We start from the raw sequence: 14,674 nt of genomic DNA on the forward strand, positions 1-14,674 counted from the left end.
CATTGGCTTACATGGCTTATTTGTATGCAGTGTGTTTACAGTACATGCTTTTTTTAATTGAGTTTGTTCCTGTGTCAGTCCAATCAGCTCATGCCAAATACCTGAGGTTACAGGTGTGTACTATCATACTAATTTCAGCCCAGCCTGGTGGTGCTTATTTTAAGGGTTTTGTCTTTATTTGCCAGAAGGAGGAAAAAAAAAAAAGTAATTCAGCCTCTTAAACCAGATATAACTCCTGTTGTTTTTAAATACCTCCCTGAGGGAACTGACTTCTTAACAGGTGCAGAGAATGAAATAATTACCTTTAAGCATGCTTTTATTGTTGAGTTATGAATTTCTCAACCTGAATTTCTGGTAGTTATTTTCTATCTACTAGTTTGGTGATGGTAGCACGTAAGCAGGAGATGAAAAAGCACTGGCTTTTAAGTGCTGTTCAAAGGGAAAATAAAAGTACTTAGCAGTATACTTTTGGGTAGGCTTAAGTCCAGTTTCAACATTTTTTCTACCTGTGAATCTTGTTATTACCAGATGACTAATAAAATTACCTCATACGTAGCCACTAAAGTAATAGTAAATAGCTTACAGCTTTGCAATTCACTATGGAAACAGTGAGACTCTTGTTTGAAAGCAGTATTTCTCCAAAGTTAGGACATACTTGAATTTGTTTCAGACTTAGTTATGACAACTTCATAGACTATAAAGGTGTTTCTGTGGTACCATTTTTAAGTGGCAAATTATATGAGAACTAGCATCTGCAGTAGTATTGTCCAAGACAAATGGATGTAATTAAAATACTACTGGCTGCTGTTGTGTTGAGACTTACTAGTCCATATAATGCTGCTATTTTAATTTCATAGGGTTCACTTAAATGTATTAAAACCACTTAGTTGTCACTGGAAGTGTAAATTCCATTGGTGATACTTCATTTTCTGAATATTACTTTAGCCCTCGTTGCCTGAAGAAAGTAATTATTAGTTGAGTGCATGAAAAGGAAGTGACAAGTTTACCTATACAAAAATGTACCTGCATCTGGCACTCGAAGTGAATTCTAGTTTACGAAGATCCTTGAAGGTGATCCAGATCTGTAGTTGCGAGTGATTTCTATCTGGTCTTAGTATCATATTGCTTGATTATCCATAGTGTGTGTATATGTACATCCTGGATCCTGTACATGGTAGAATACAATATTTGTAAGAAGTTTAAAATGGTGATAATAGATTATAACAATGGCTTTATCTGATAATGTAGATGGTAAAAAGTCTTGTGAGGTAATCTGTGGTTGTGTTTCAAATCTCGGCCTAAAATATGAGCAATTTATGCCAAGAAAATGGTAGACATCTTTTCACTTCGTATAAGGAACTAGAAGGATGTAAAATGTCTTTGGAGTTACAGTAGTTGCTATCAGTTGTGTTAAGGCTGAAAAAAAAAAAATGCGTGGCTTTCAGGTGGTGACAGCTTGCTACTTAAATCTGTCAGTTGCTATAGGAGATTCATGTCAAAACCTCATAAAAAGATTATTTTCCTTTGATCAAGAGAGTGTGGTACTTGATTTTTAAATAGAAAAATTAAAGATCAGCTAAAGAGCTAAAAAAAATATTAAAAATTACACCCACAGAGTAGGAGTTAGCTTGACTTGCTGAGGAAATATAATTGTAAGGCAAGGTATTTCTCTGCTTAGAGGGTGTCTTCTATATAAGCAGGCTTCTATATAAGCAGGCTGGCGTGTTTAATTTGTTTAATACCCTCCCCCCCCCCCCCCCCTTCCCGAAAGCAACGTAGCAACTGCACCAGTTAATAACAAGATGCATGGTATAATTGAGTTGCTTTCTGGTAACACTTACTGCAAAGCATTAGTGAACTGCAGTACAATAATAATACTTAGAGAAAAGCTAAACGTGGTAATACTCGTGTTCTTGCCTGGCTGTCAGTGCCTATAGAGTGATATTTAATAAGCCCGAGCGCAGTTGCTCCATTTTAACAAAAGTTACATTTTATTGATCCCCAATAAATACAAAATATACCTGTTTAAAATTAGGTACTGCCTGAACCTTGCTGTGTAAATTTTCAGCATTTGGGGAAAATCTTGTTTCCAAACCTGTTGATTTTGGGCAATTCCCCTGTAATCCTAGCTATTGATAGAGCGGTTCTTTTCGCCGCTGTGATTTCCGGGGGAGCAGTGCTGGCTGCGAGGTGCACGTAAATGAAGGTGGCTTTCCAGGGCCTGTCGAGCAGCAGAGGGACAGCCGCGTGCACACCGCCGTGCTGTGCCTCCTGTGGGCTGGGGTCCCCTGCGTGTCCCTCGGGGGGGACTGCATGGCAGTTTCCAAGAGAAGGGGATTGATTTTCAAGAAGGTTGTTCAGGCCTAAGCCCCACTGAATTTTTGTAACTTGTGTTTTTATGGTCTAATAAATGTGGGTTCTGTAAGATCTTACAATATATATATTGTAATATATATATATTGTGCATTTATTTAGAAAAACGAAGCCCAAAAGCTGGAGTGTTTTGTGGTAGCAGGGATGCTTATTTCCATACAATTCAAATTTTACCTAATGTTTGTCTTGTCTGCAGAATGCTTCCTAACTCTCAGGGAAGAGTTCTCCTCGCTGACCTTTACTGGAAAACCGGTTTTTAATGGGGTTTTAATGGGTCTCTGAACTCATTGGCGCCAACTCCGCTGACTATTTTAGCTGCGGGCGGGGTGAAGGTACCTGGAGGCAGGCTGCTTCTCCTCAGCGCCAAAGGCTGCTCAGCCGCTACCGGGAGGAAAACAAGGTGCGCGCGAAAACGAGTAAAAGAACAGAAAGGAAAACGAAAAACGTGAGTCGTAGACCAAAGAGCTGAAAAGGTATTTCTAAGCGCTGCTGGTCCCGTCAGTAAGCGGACAGACATTTCTTTGCCGGGCCGGTTTTCGGAGGTTGCTACGGCTGTCTTGTGCTGCTGCCGCCTCCCCGGTGCCCAGCGGCCGCACGGCAGCCAGGCGCTCCTGGCAGGCGGTTTTCTGCTTGGTAGTGGCTCCCCTCAGGCTCGTCCGCCGCTTCAGACCTCCCGTGGGAGCCAAGCTCAGCCACCTCAGCCGCCCGCCCTCGGCGCCGCCCGCCCCGCCGCCGGGGACCCGGCGGCGGGGCGGGCGGCGCCGAGGGCGGGCGCAGGCGCGGTTGCGCGGTCGGTGTAGCGCCCGTCCGCGAGAGAACCGCCATGTTGTGCCGCTTCGCCTGGGCGGGAAGGTGAGAGCGGCGCCGCGGAGGGGTGGGGGAGCGTGATGGCGGCGGTCGGGCCGCACTCGCCTTCCACGGCCGAGCGGCGGGCGGGAGGGGAGGAGAAGGAGGAGACTGAAATGGTGGGTTCGCCTTCTCCTCGCCCCTCAGCGCTTCCCCGCCATTTCGGGAGGAGGGAGGTAGCGGCGCCGCTGGGGGTTGTCCCTTCAGCCTGCCAGGCCCTGCCCGCTGCCGAGGGGTCTCGCCGCCTGACACGGTGCTGCCGGGTCCGCTCGTCTTTGCTAGCCAGGGCCGCCGCGCTCGGCTGGTCTTCAGGGCCATGAGGGTTTTGCTGCTGCTCTGTCCCTGGTTTGTGCCAAGGTCACCAGTAAAACATAAAAGGGTTTCGGGAATGAGCCTTCTTCCCAGCCCAGCGGTTATCCGTCGTTATGGTGGCTGTCACGTCTCATGACAAGTGCAAGGTGTTAATGGAGAAGGGTAGCCAGAGCCTGCGTGGTTTTCTGTGCTGGACAGCGCGGCCGCCCTGTCCTCACGCAGCGTGGGGTTTTCCGATCCCCGCCATCGGGGCAGGGGAGCATGCCTGTCGGTGGTAACGCTAGAGAGGTTCGGTCCTGGGAGCCCAGTGACGCCGGGTTTTTCAGCCTTTTTGTTTCCCAGTGCAGGGACCTTGTGGGTAGTGAGGGAGGGACACTTATCGGGCACATCTTGGCTTCTGTTTTTAATCAATAAAGATTGGGTGAAGCTTTGAACGTCAGTATGGTACTGCTGACTTTCTCATCCTCCCCCCACTTTTGCCTTGCCTGCATGCAGGGGGGGGCACGTGAGTCTTCATGGTGGCGTGGGGGGCTTGGTTTGAGAAGTGGCAGCTTTACATTGTGAAGCCCTATATCTGTGACCTTCATGTGGATTCATCTTAGCAATTAAGATACAGAGTGTGCTTGCTTTGAGCTCCAGAAAAATGGAAATTCAACTTCTTTAAGTTACTGCCCTGTGTACTTAAAGTAGGTGATCGTAACTGTCATGCTTTCAGTCCGCTTCAGTGGTAAAGCCCACATACTAAATAAGACTACTTCTGTTTTTTCTCTTCTAGAAGCGGTGCCAAGTTGATAGCACCGTTGGGATGCTTGGTCTCTAGGCAAAAGCACACTCTGCCTGACTTGCCATATGACTATGGTGCCCTGGAACCTCATATTAATGCAGAGATCATGCAGCTGCACCACAGCAAGCATCATGCTACCTACGTGAACAACCTGAATGTGGCGGAGGAGAAATACAAAGAGGCACTGGCAAAAGGTTTGTATATCCACAGTCAACAGATGAGACGGAAGCTTGTTGACATAGATGATATAGGAGAAAACAAATGGATAGTCCTTCTTTCCAGGGGAAATAGTCGTCTTTTAAAAGTTTTTTGATTGTGTAATTCAAGCTTTATTTTTTTTTTTATAAAGTGAAATATTGTTAGGAACAAGCTTTCATTGTAAGCTGCAGCGGTGCTGATAATTGGAAACTAGAAGTAACTAAAAAGCATGAATTTTGTTCTCCATAGTACTGTAAAGCTAGAAGAAAACTCATTGATTTTTGTGGGTTTAGTCCATATTTACATTAGTAACCTGAACCAAAGACTGAGTCAGTAGGAAAGCACAGTCATTTTACTAAACAAATACTTCGTAATGAAAGGTTAGTAACAAACATATAAAGCAAGCAGTTGTGGAATTTTTGTTAAGATCTCAAACTGAATCTTGAGATATGCTGACCTCTGTGAAAACTGTACAGTTGGTCTATCAAGGCTACAGTGAAACATGTGAACTGCTTTTTTTCAGATCTTTCAGTTGGACGGATGAAAATATGTGAAATAACATGTATAGCTTTTCAAGGATGTGGCATGTTTTTCTGATTTTTTTTTTTTGTTGTTGTGATGGTCTTTCTAATGAGTATCAGTTTATCTCTAAGAAGTGATTACTGTATAGACTCACACTTCTGTGTAGTTGCCAGGTGCTTCACAGTGCAATTTAGCTGCCTGGGCTTGAACGAAAGTGAGAATTGTGAATATCTGAGTAAATGTGAACCCTGTATCTCTTCATAATTGCCAGTGTGTTTGAACAGAGAATGTTGGTTACCTGTGAGAGTTTAGAGATCTTTAGGTGCCTAACTAAGCCTAGAAATAACTTACGCAGTCTAAATTAATGAGCTGATAATATTTGATTAAGGAGTAGGCAATCAAGATTGGCTGCTGCTTTGTCCTGCCAATGGTGGATCCAGGAAAGTTGTATTCTGGAGAGTTAGTGCAAACACAATTGAGCAGGGAACGTGAACTGTAAGAAAACAGTGTATCTGCTGCTGCTGTTACTAATGTTGTTTAACAACCAAGGCTTCAGCGGCTAGTGGAGGTAGAATTTCTGGTTACCAGAAACATCTGCAGTGTTGTGGATTCTTTGTGGTACTTTTTAAAAATACTGTCCTTTAATAGCATGTTATGGGTTTGCATGGCAAGGTTTTTGGTAGCGGGGGGCGGGGCTATAGGGGTGGCTTCTGTGAGAAGCTGCGAGAAGCTTCCCCCACGTCTGATAAAGCCAGTGCCAGCTGGCTCTAAGACTTACGCGCCGCTACCCAAGGCCAAGCCAATCAGCGACAGTGGCAGCGCCTCTGATAACATATTTAAGAAAGGGAAGAAGATGGCAGTTAGAGAGAAGAGTGAGACGATGTGAGAGAAACAACTCTATAGACACCAAGGTCGGTGAAGAAGGAGGGGGGAGGAGGTGTTTGAGATGCAGGAGCAGAGAGTCTTCCCTTGCAACTTGTGCTGAAGACTGTGGTGAGGCAGGCTGTGCCCCTGCAGCCCATGCAGATCCACGGTGGAGCAGATCTCCACCTGCAGCCCATGGAAGGGACCCCATGCCGGAGCAGGTGGATGCCTGAAGGAGGCTGTGTGACCCCGTGGGGAGCCTGCGCTGGAGCAGGCTCCTGCCAGGACCTGCGGACCCATGGAGAGAGGAGCTCACACCGGAGCAGGTTTGCTGGCAGGGCTTGTGACCCCATGGGGGACCCATGCTGGGGCAGCCTGTTGCTGAAGGACTGCACCCCATGGAGGGGACCCACACTGGGGCAGTTCATGAAGAGCTGCAGCCCATGGGAAGGACTTATGCTGGAAAAGTTTGTGGAGAACTGTCTCTGGTCAGAGTGACCTCGCGCTGGAGCAGGGGCAGAATGTGAGGAGTCCTCCCCCTGAGGGACAATGAGCGGCAGAGACAGCATGTGATGAACTGACCACAACCCCCATTCCCGTCCCTCTGCGCTGCTCAGGGGGAGGAGGTAGAGGAAAGGGAGTGAAGTTGAGCCCAGGAAGAAGGGGGGTGTGGGGGGAAAGTGCCTTAAGATCTGGTTTTATTTCTCACTGTCCTACTCTGATTTGATTGGTGATGAACTAAATTCCCTTTTCTTCGCAAGTTCAGTCTGTTTTGTCCGTGACAGTAGTTGGTGAGTGATCTCTGCCTGTCCTTATCTCGACCCTCGCATCATATTTCCTCTCCCCTGTCCAGCTGAGGAGAGGGAGTGATAGAGAGGTTTTGGTGGACACCTGGCATTTATCCAGGCCAAACCAAAACATAGTGTCTCATTGCTTGCTGTTGCAAATGGTCTATCTAGAGGTAGAGGTTAATCTCTCCTTAAGGGTTTTGCCGACATTACTTTGCAAATGGCTGAGGTATTGGTGGTGGTCATACACACCAAAGCAGACAAATACTTATATGAGATATTTGTGAATGTGTGGGGGTTTTTTTTTGTATCAGTATCTTTGTATACTGTGTGTAGTATTTTGACCTTCATTAGAAAAACTTCTAAGACCAGGCTTTAGGAAAGGGCAAAGTCTGAAGTGCCACCTCATTCTCTCAGAATTGTCATTCCTTTTCTGTGCTTAAAAACTGAGCATGATCAAAAATCTTTCTGCACTGCATTTCAGCGCTGTGTTACATAGCACGTCTGATCTCTATCTAATATCTCTTCTGGATAACAACCTTGTCAGTGGCTTTTGTTCAGCAATAGAACGTAAAGTATTCTCTTCAGATTCTTTAACATGTTCTGCACCTATCTGTGTCTGCTTAGTAAATGCAAATAAAAGCTGTCCTGAGTTGAGTCCCATTGGCTTATGTTATCAGCTCCTTTGAAAATGAATATGCACTTCTGTGATAGGGTGCAGCGCAGGACTTCATTATTTTCAGTATAAGCTGGTTCTGATTACTAGTCCATCAAAATATTCAAGATTTGCTAGTTGAAGGATATAAACTTATTTTTAGTGGGAACTTGCGCCTACCACAATTTTCCCTGTTCTTTTCTAACCATCATATGACCTGTGGTGCTTTACTTATCTGCGCTTACAAGCAAACAAATGACTCTTCGTAGGCTGAGAAACTGAGCTGACCAGTGTCTTGAGCACCTCTAAGCTGCCTGTCTTGGTTTACTGGATTGTCCTCTGTGGCTGTGTTGAGGGCTGTTGTGGTAAGCTGGAGCAAAGGCCAGGGCCGCTGTATACAAATAAATTCCAAGATACTTTTGCTGTAACTTAAGGGCAAGTTACTTTATTTTCAGTTGGCTTTTCCAGTGCAAAGTTCAGCAGGACTGATCTGACAGCACCACAAATATTGTATTTTAAGGACAATGGTCGAATGCTATCTCTAGTTTCCAGTGGTCCCGAGGAATAAGTTCCTCTAAGGAGTAGAGGAATAAAGAGTGCTGAAGACATTACAGACCTTCTGGGTTATTTTTGAATTTCTGGCTTGTGATATGCTGTATGCTCTGGATGAACTGAGAAGTGTCATTAAGGCATGCAAAATTCAAGGAAAATGTCCTGAAGGTGTGATTTGAGCGGGAATGAGAGATGTCTCAACCTTAACTTGATACCTGAATGTACCAAATGTTTTTTTTTTTGCTGACTGCATTGGATGCTTTGTTCCAGTCCTATACCCCTGTGTGGCTTCTGAAGGGTATGAAAAGATGCTGAGAACATGGTATCTTGTCTTAAAACCTTTGTAACAGGTGTGCTACTGCTTTTTGGCTTGCCTTTGTGTTATGATGACTCATTTATTGCTATAGGAAGACTTCTATCACTTGTTCCTGAGAGACTGGAAGAAACAGCTGCCCCCACTGATTTCTTATTAGAGAGCGTGTTGGTATGGTGGAAAAAGGTTCAAAAACCCTTGAAATGTTTCAATTCTTTGAGAAGCCAAAACAGCATTCAAAACACTTGGGCTGAAGTGGTGCAACACTGTTTAGAGGCACAAGACACCAGGGAATTCTTTAAGGAATATATGACATTATGTGAAGAGGGAGGAAGTACGTGGCTGTCTGCTCATGATTTCAGACGCAGGGTTCTGTCATGTGGAGTAAAATGATCTGGGCCACTATCTCTTCCTGCAGGTACCTCCCTCCAAAAAAACCAAAATGAAACACAAAATAGGAGAGAGAAGAACATGTTGTTCATGTATGTGCTTGCTGTACTCATCAGCTTTCTCTCAAGCACAAACTGTTTGCCCTGTAAATTGTTTAAAAAATTTAAAAATTCTTAGATTGTGCATCAGTGAGCTAATGGGTGAACAATGTCCTTACCTTGTAGTGGTAATACTGAGCAATCTACACGTGCTGGGTCCTTAAAGCGTTCTGGCTGTACTAGCTGCTTTGTTCTGCTATAGAATGACAGTAGAGCTAATATGTGTAGTATGGGTTGCTTGATAGTTGCAATATTGACAGATCGCATGTCATTACAGCATAACAAAAGGTCAAAGATAAAGATATCTTTAACATAGTTTGTCAGTGACGATCTAAAATATGGATAACAGTCACAAACCTTATGTTTTTCATAGACATGTTATAGGCTACTAAGACTTGAAAGATTTTGGAGATCGGTGGAGGCCTAGTGGCAACTTAGTGACTACTGTGGTGATGATGATGTTTTTATTTATCTGTGTATTTTTATCTTCTGCGTCTGTAGGTGATGTTACAGCTCAGGTGTCGCTTCAGCCTGCACTGAAGTTTAATGGTGGGGGTCATATCAATCACACCATCTTCTGGACAAACCTTTCTCCTAATGGAGGAGGAGAGCCTAAAGGTTAGTGCTTGTTACAGTGGTTTATTGCATCAGGTTAAAATGACCAATAGAGCTGATGATCTCTTCTTTCTCTGAAAGATTCTAAAGGATCTTTATTTTTGAGAGGTGATTTGCCTTTCTGTATGACAGTTTTCACAGGTTTGAGGATCTTAGGATTTTTTTGGATGCAAGCCAAAATATAAACAGCTATCCCTGTGCGCTAAGTATTTTTAATTTCTAAAACTGATTATGTGTACATTGCAAAATACTTGGGTATTTCTGTGTATTGTCCTTTCCATCTTCATAAGAGAAGATAGTTGTACAAAGCTACGCTAATTAAGTTGTCATAGATACTTAATTCACAGAAAGGGAAGAAATTGTTGTGGACCACTCAACCTGGTGACTGGATTTGTGCTGCAGTTTGAATAGGATAGTTTATCAGTTAAAGCCTAAAGGAGGAAAGCCCCTTTGAGAGGACAGAGTAGTGATTATTTACAAGTGACACACAATTAAAGGTAAAGGACCAATAATACAGATCTCACAAAAGCTGTTGTGATAAACTTGAGGATTTTTGAATTAGGTTTATATTCCTGTCTGTAAATTGGTGGGCTTAGGGTACTTTGTACTCTGATTCAGCATTCATAGGTGACATCTGCTTGTGACTCTTGACTCCTACCATGGAAGTACAGAGATGCTTTGAAGATGATCTAGTTAACACTAGAGCATAAAGTTTTGAAGCTTCAAAGCTGAAATTTCAACAAGCAGTTCTGATATCAGCCTAGTTCTGACAGAGCTTGTTTTCAGATTACATTCTCAGAAAAGATGTGTTAAAACCTTGATTTCTTGATTTTTGTCTCTCTTTTCTATGAAGTTTCTGTGAAAGTCAGTAAGCCTAAAATGTTATCTTTCAGTTTCAACTGAATGGTTCAAAGCTTTTGTAGGAATCCTGCTAAAGCCTGTCTTAAGATGTACTTGCAGGTGTCACCAAGAGATTTTCAAGACCATCTGTCTGAAGGTGGGAAGAATGAAGAATTCTCCAGCAAACACTTAAATATCTGAAAACCACAAGTGTGCTAGGGTGTAAGGGAAAGGAAGTAGTTTGACAGTGCATTGTTACACTGAACAATTCTAGTTTATGTTCCCTTTGCCCCAGCACAGATTAGCTTAATAATAGTAAAGAAGGGATCTAATCATGGAGCCTACTTATCCATATCAAACAGACTGCTTTACTGTAGAAGCAGATTTAAATCTATAATCTGGGGCAAGTGGTTAAATACCTCTTACTATGTGTAGGTTCATTATACTGGTATTAAAGATGTCAAAATACTTCTTTGTACTAAAACATGAGAAATTGCAGCCACTTAGTGTTGTCCTTTTAGATATGCAAACTAGCTGCTTACCTTCTTTCGTGGTCCTCTGTGGTGTTCCCTGTCCTTCTAGACAAGTGTGTCAACACCTGAATGTCCGATTGATAGCACAGTGACTGTGTGTTTGAGGACACCATGTTTGACTCCTGCTCCTACAGAGCCCAAGTGCTTCTGCTCCTCTTCCCTTCTATTTCCAGGTGATATCTGGAAATTTGAAGATGTTAAGTACCTGATGTTCTGTGATCTCTGTGCTTTTTTTAAAGGAGAATTGCTGGAAGCCATCAAGCGTGATTTTGGTTCCTTCGCAAACTTCAAGGAGAAGCTGACAGCTGTATCAGTTGGTGTTCAGGGATCAGGCTGGGGGTGGCTTGGATATAACAAAGAGCATGGGCGCCTACAAATAGCCGCTTGTGCAAATCAAGACCCTTTGCAAGGAACAACAGGTCAGGTTTCTTTCCTTCCACTCTACTTCTCTCTTTGTAGATTTCATCGGCAAGTGTATGAGATCTGTAAAGGGTTTGTGGACAAATGCTGAGAAGAAATTGCTGGATAAAAAAGGCTGTAAAACTGAATGTTACTACTAGCAGAAGTGAGAAAGAGTTGCAGGTTTTAGAACAGCATTTGTGAAGCAGGACTTAAAAACTGTGAAGAGCAGTAGGGTTTAAGTCTGTCTAGTCCAAGGGGAATTAAATGGGGCATATTTTGAAAGTATTCTCTCTTAGACAATAGTTTTAGCTTAAGCTCCTTTAGATTATTTTTAAGTAACTGGAGAGGCTTGCGTGTATCGAAGAAGATTAAGCCTCTTGCCTTTAGATTGCGTTCCCTGGCAGAGGGACTGTTCACAGAACTGTCGGTGTAGGCCAGACAACAGGACAGAGAAAGGTGTAGGCTGGGTTTAAAATGGAAGGCTTATAATCTGCATCATAGAATCACAGGTCGGAAAAGAGCTCTAAGATCATCACGTCCAACCATCCACCCAGCACCACCAGCCCTACTAAACCATATCCCAAAGTGCCACATCTACATGTTTTTTGAACACCTCCAGGGATGGTGACTCAGCCACCTCCCTGGGCAGCGTATTGCAATGCCTGACCACTCTTTCAGTAAAGAAATTTTTCCTAATATCCAATCTAAACTTCCCCCAGTGCAATTTGAGGCCATTTCCTCTCGTCCTATTGCTAGTTGCCTGGGAGAAGAGACCAACACCTGCCTCACTACGACCTCCTTTCAGGTAGTTGTAGAGAACAGTAAGGTCCCACCTCAGCCTCCTCTTCTCCAGACTAAGCAGCCCTAGTTACCTCAGCCACTCCTCATAAGACTTGTTCTCCAAACCCTTTACCAGCCTCGTTGCCCTTCTCTGGACACGCTCCAGCACCTCAATGTGCTTTTTGTAGTGAGGGGCCCAAAACTGAACACAGTACTCAAGGTGTGGCCTCACCAGTGCCAAGTACAGGGGCACGATCACCTCCCTGCTCCTGCTGGCCGCGCTATTCCTGATACAAGCCAGGGTGCTGTTGGCCTTCTTGGCCACCTGGGCACACTGCTGGCTCATATTCAGCCGGCTGTCGACCAACACCCCAAGATCCTTTTCTGCCAGGCAGCTTTCCAGCCACTCCTCCCCAAGCCTGTAGCTTTGCATGGGGTTGTTGTGACCCAAGTGCAGGACCAAGCGTTTGGCCTTGCTGAAACTTATCCAGTTGGCCTTGGCCCATCGATCTGGTCTGTCCAGATCCCTCTGCAGAGTCTTCCTACCCTCAGGCAGATCGATACTTCCGCCCAGCTTGGTGTCATCTGCAAACTTACTGAGGGAGCACTCAATCCACTCATCCAGATCATTGATGAAGATGTTAAACAAGACTGGACCCAAAACTGAGCCCTGGGGAACACCACTTGTGACCGACCACCAGCTGGATTTAACCCCATTCACCACCACTCTCTGCACTTGGCCATTCAGCCATTTCTTCATCCAGTGAAGAGTACACCCATCCAAACCATGGGCAGCTAGTTTCTCCAGGAGGATGCTGTGGGGAGCAGTGTCAAAGGCTTTACTAAAGTCCAGGTAGATGACATCCACAACCTTTCCCTCATCCACTAGGTGGGTCACCTGCTCATAGAAGGGGATCAGGTTGGTCAAGAAGGACCTGCCTTTCATGAACCCATGCTGGCTGGGCCTGATCCCCTGGTTGTCCTTCACATGGCCCGGTGAGCGCACTCAGGATGAATCACTCCATAATCTTCCCTGGCACCGAGGTCAGGCTGACAGACCTGTAGTTCCCAGGATCCTCCTTCTGGCCCTTCTTGTAGATGGTTGTTACACTAGCCATCCTCCAGTCATGTGAGACCTCCCCCATTAGCCAGGACTGCTGATAGATGATGCAGAGTGGCTTGGCCAGCTCCTCTGCCAGTTCCCTCAGCACTCTTGGGTGGATCCCATCTGGCCCCATAGACTTGTAAGCATCCAGGTGGCACAGCAGGTCGTTAACTGCTTCCTCCTGGACTATGGGAGGTTTGTTCTGCTCTCCTTCCCTATCTTCCCTCACTGGGGGCTGACTATCCTGGGAATAACCAGTCTGACTATTAAAGACTGAGGCAAAGAAGGCATTAAGTACCTCAGCCTTTTCCTCATCTTTGTTGGCAAGGATGGAGCATAATGTGGGTCAGTTTCACCCTCCCACCAATGATAACTCCCTATTAAAAATTCAGTGAGAAGGATATTTTAGCACCAAAGCAAGGAAAGTAATTAGACAATTAACAACTTGTGATTAAAATATTGGTAGCAAACCAGAATGAGAAGACACTTCTTCATGGTGTAAGTTTTACATGAAAATCCTGGCATGATTGTACAAAAGATGTAAACCTTTCAAAAGTTACTTTGTCTTGTTTCAGTTGTATTTTCAAGGCAGTTCTAGAGTATTTGTAGGTGTTTGTCTTGATCGGCTCTTTGCGGTTTATGCAATGTGTGTGTGTGTGTGTAGAGAGTAAACAATACTGTAAAATGTTGCAATAAATACACATGTGCTGGAGAGCTCTTTGTCTCCCTGCAGATAAATAGTCAGAGATTGGGTACAGCTTTGGGATGCAATATGAGATCTTACACATAAAGTGTGTTTTCATAGATTTACAAAGTTTTTCCTCCTTTTTTTTCTTTTACAGGTCTCATTCCGTTGCTGGGAATTGATGTGTGGGAACATGCTTACTATCTTCAGTATAAAAATGTTCGACCTGATTATTTGAAAGCCATCTGGAATGTGATCAACTGGGAGGATGTTTCTTCAAGATACGCAACTTGCAAAAAGTAGAGTGGAATCCTTGCACAGACTACTGAAAAGTTACTACTTCTACTCTCATACCACTCTAGCAGTGCCTGTGGCTTACAAATGAATTGCTGTACTGCAGAAAACACTTAGCTCGTCCGACAAAAGCATTTCATAATCAAGCAAAATGTATGCTTGTTTAATTCTGAGGGGCATTTACTTAAATTGTTGAAGCTTTTAAACTGTTGCGCAACAAAGGGAGACGCTTTAAATAATCTTTTCCAGTGCATATAGTAACATAGATCACCTTGCTGAGGCTTATTGAGGCAATGGATTTCACTGATGCACTGAAGTACCTAAGTGAAAACATGTGCTTTGTGTTGCTATAAATAAATAAAACTCAAAATAAGGATCTTCTATAACTGTCTGTAAGAAACTTAATTTCAGTAATAGCTGGTCCAGTTACTTAATCTGAAAATGTCTGGAGAAGTTTGTAATTTGTTGTATTACATGCTACAGAGCTGTCTTACAGATTAAAAAAATAGATGAAAGGGGAAATAGGCGTTGCTGTGCCTGCCTGACTTGACTGTCTTCTGTCATCCCTACCTTCTGGATCTCTTAGGTGAAATCTTCCACGTATTGCACGGATGCACTGGCTTTTGAAGCGTCACCTTGGGCAAGAGGTTACAGTACTGGGTCAGGCTAAATTGTTCATGTAGGAACTGAGTGACAGCATGTGACAGCCATTCCATGCCAGCTGT

At 44.1% G+C, this 14,674-nt stretch overlaps 1 protein-coding gene across 1 annotated transcript; it reads left to right on the forward strand.

Annotated features, from left to right (window-relative positions):
- The first annotated feature begins 3,120 nt into the window (after positions 1-3,120).
- On the forward strand, positions 3,121-14,335 carry SOD2 (superoxide dismutase 2). Its single transcript, XM_075413723.1, has 5 exons — positions 3,121-3,225; positions 4,307-4,509; positions 9,197-9,313; positions 10,923-11,102; positions 13,813-14,335. Exons 1-5 carry the CDS (start codon positions 3,197-3,199, stop codon positions 13,956-13,958), a joined length of 675 nt encoding a protein of 224 aa, XP_075269838.1. The 5' UTR covers positions 3,121-3,196; the 3' UTR covers positions 13,959-14,335.
- Positions 14,336-14,674: the final 339 nt, after the last annotated feature.

The sequence above is a fragment of the Opisthocomus hoazin genome, chromosome 2 (genome assembly GCF_030867145.1).
Source record: "Opisthocomus hoazin isolate bOpiHoa1 chromosome 2, bOpiHoa1.hap1, whole genome shotgun sequence".
Lineage (NCBI taxonomy): Eukaryota > Metazoa > Chordata > Aves > Opisthocomiformes > Opisthocomidae > Opisthocomus > Opisthocomus hoazin.

Bases quoted from the DNA above. Each gene is read 5' to 3' on its own strand.
- SOD2 (XM_075413723.1), top strand. From the start codon at position 3,197: ATGTTGTGCCGCTTCGCCTGGGCGGGAAG. The intron at 3,226-4,306 runs GTGAGAGCGGCG...TTTCTCTTCTAG, and splicing joins CGCTTCGCCTGGGCGGGAAG to AAGCGGTGCCAAGTTGATAG. The intron at 4,510-9,196 runs GTTTGTATATCC...CTGCGTCTGTAG, and splicing joins CAAAGAGGCACTGGCAAAAG to GTGATGTTACAGCTCAGGTG.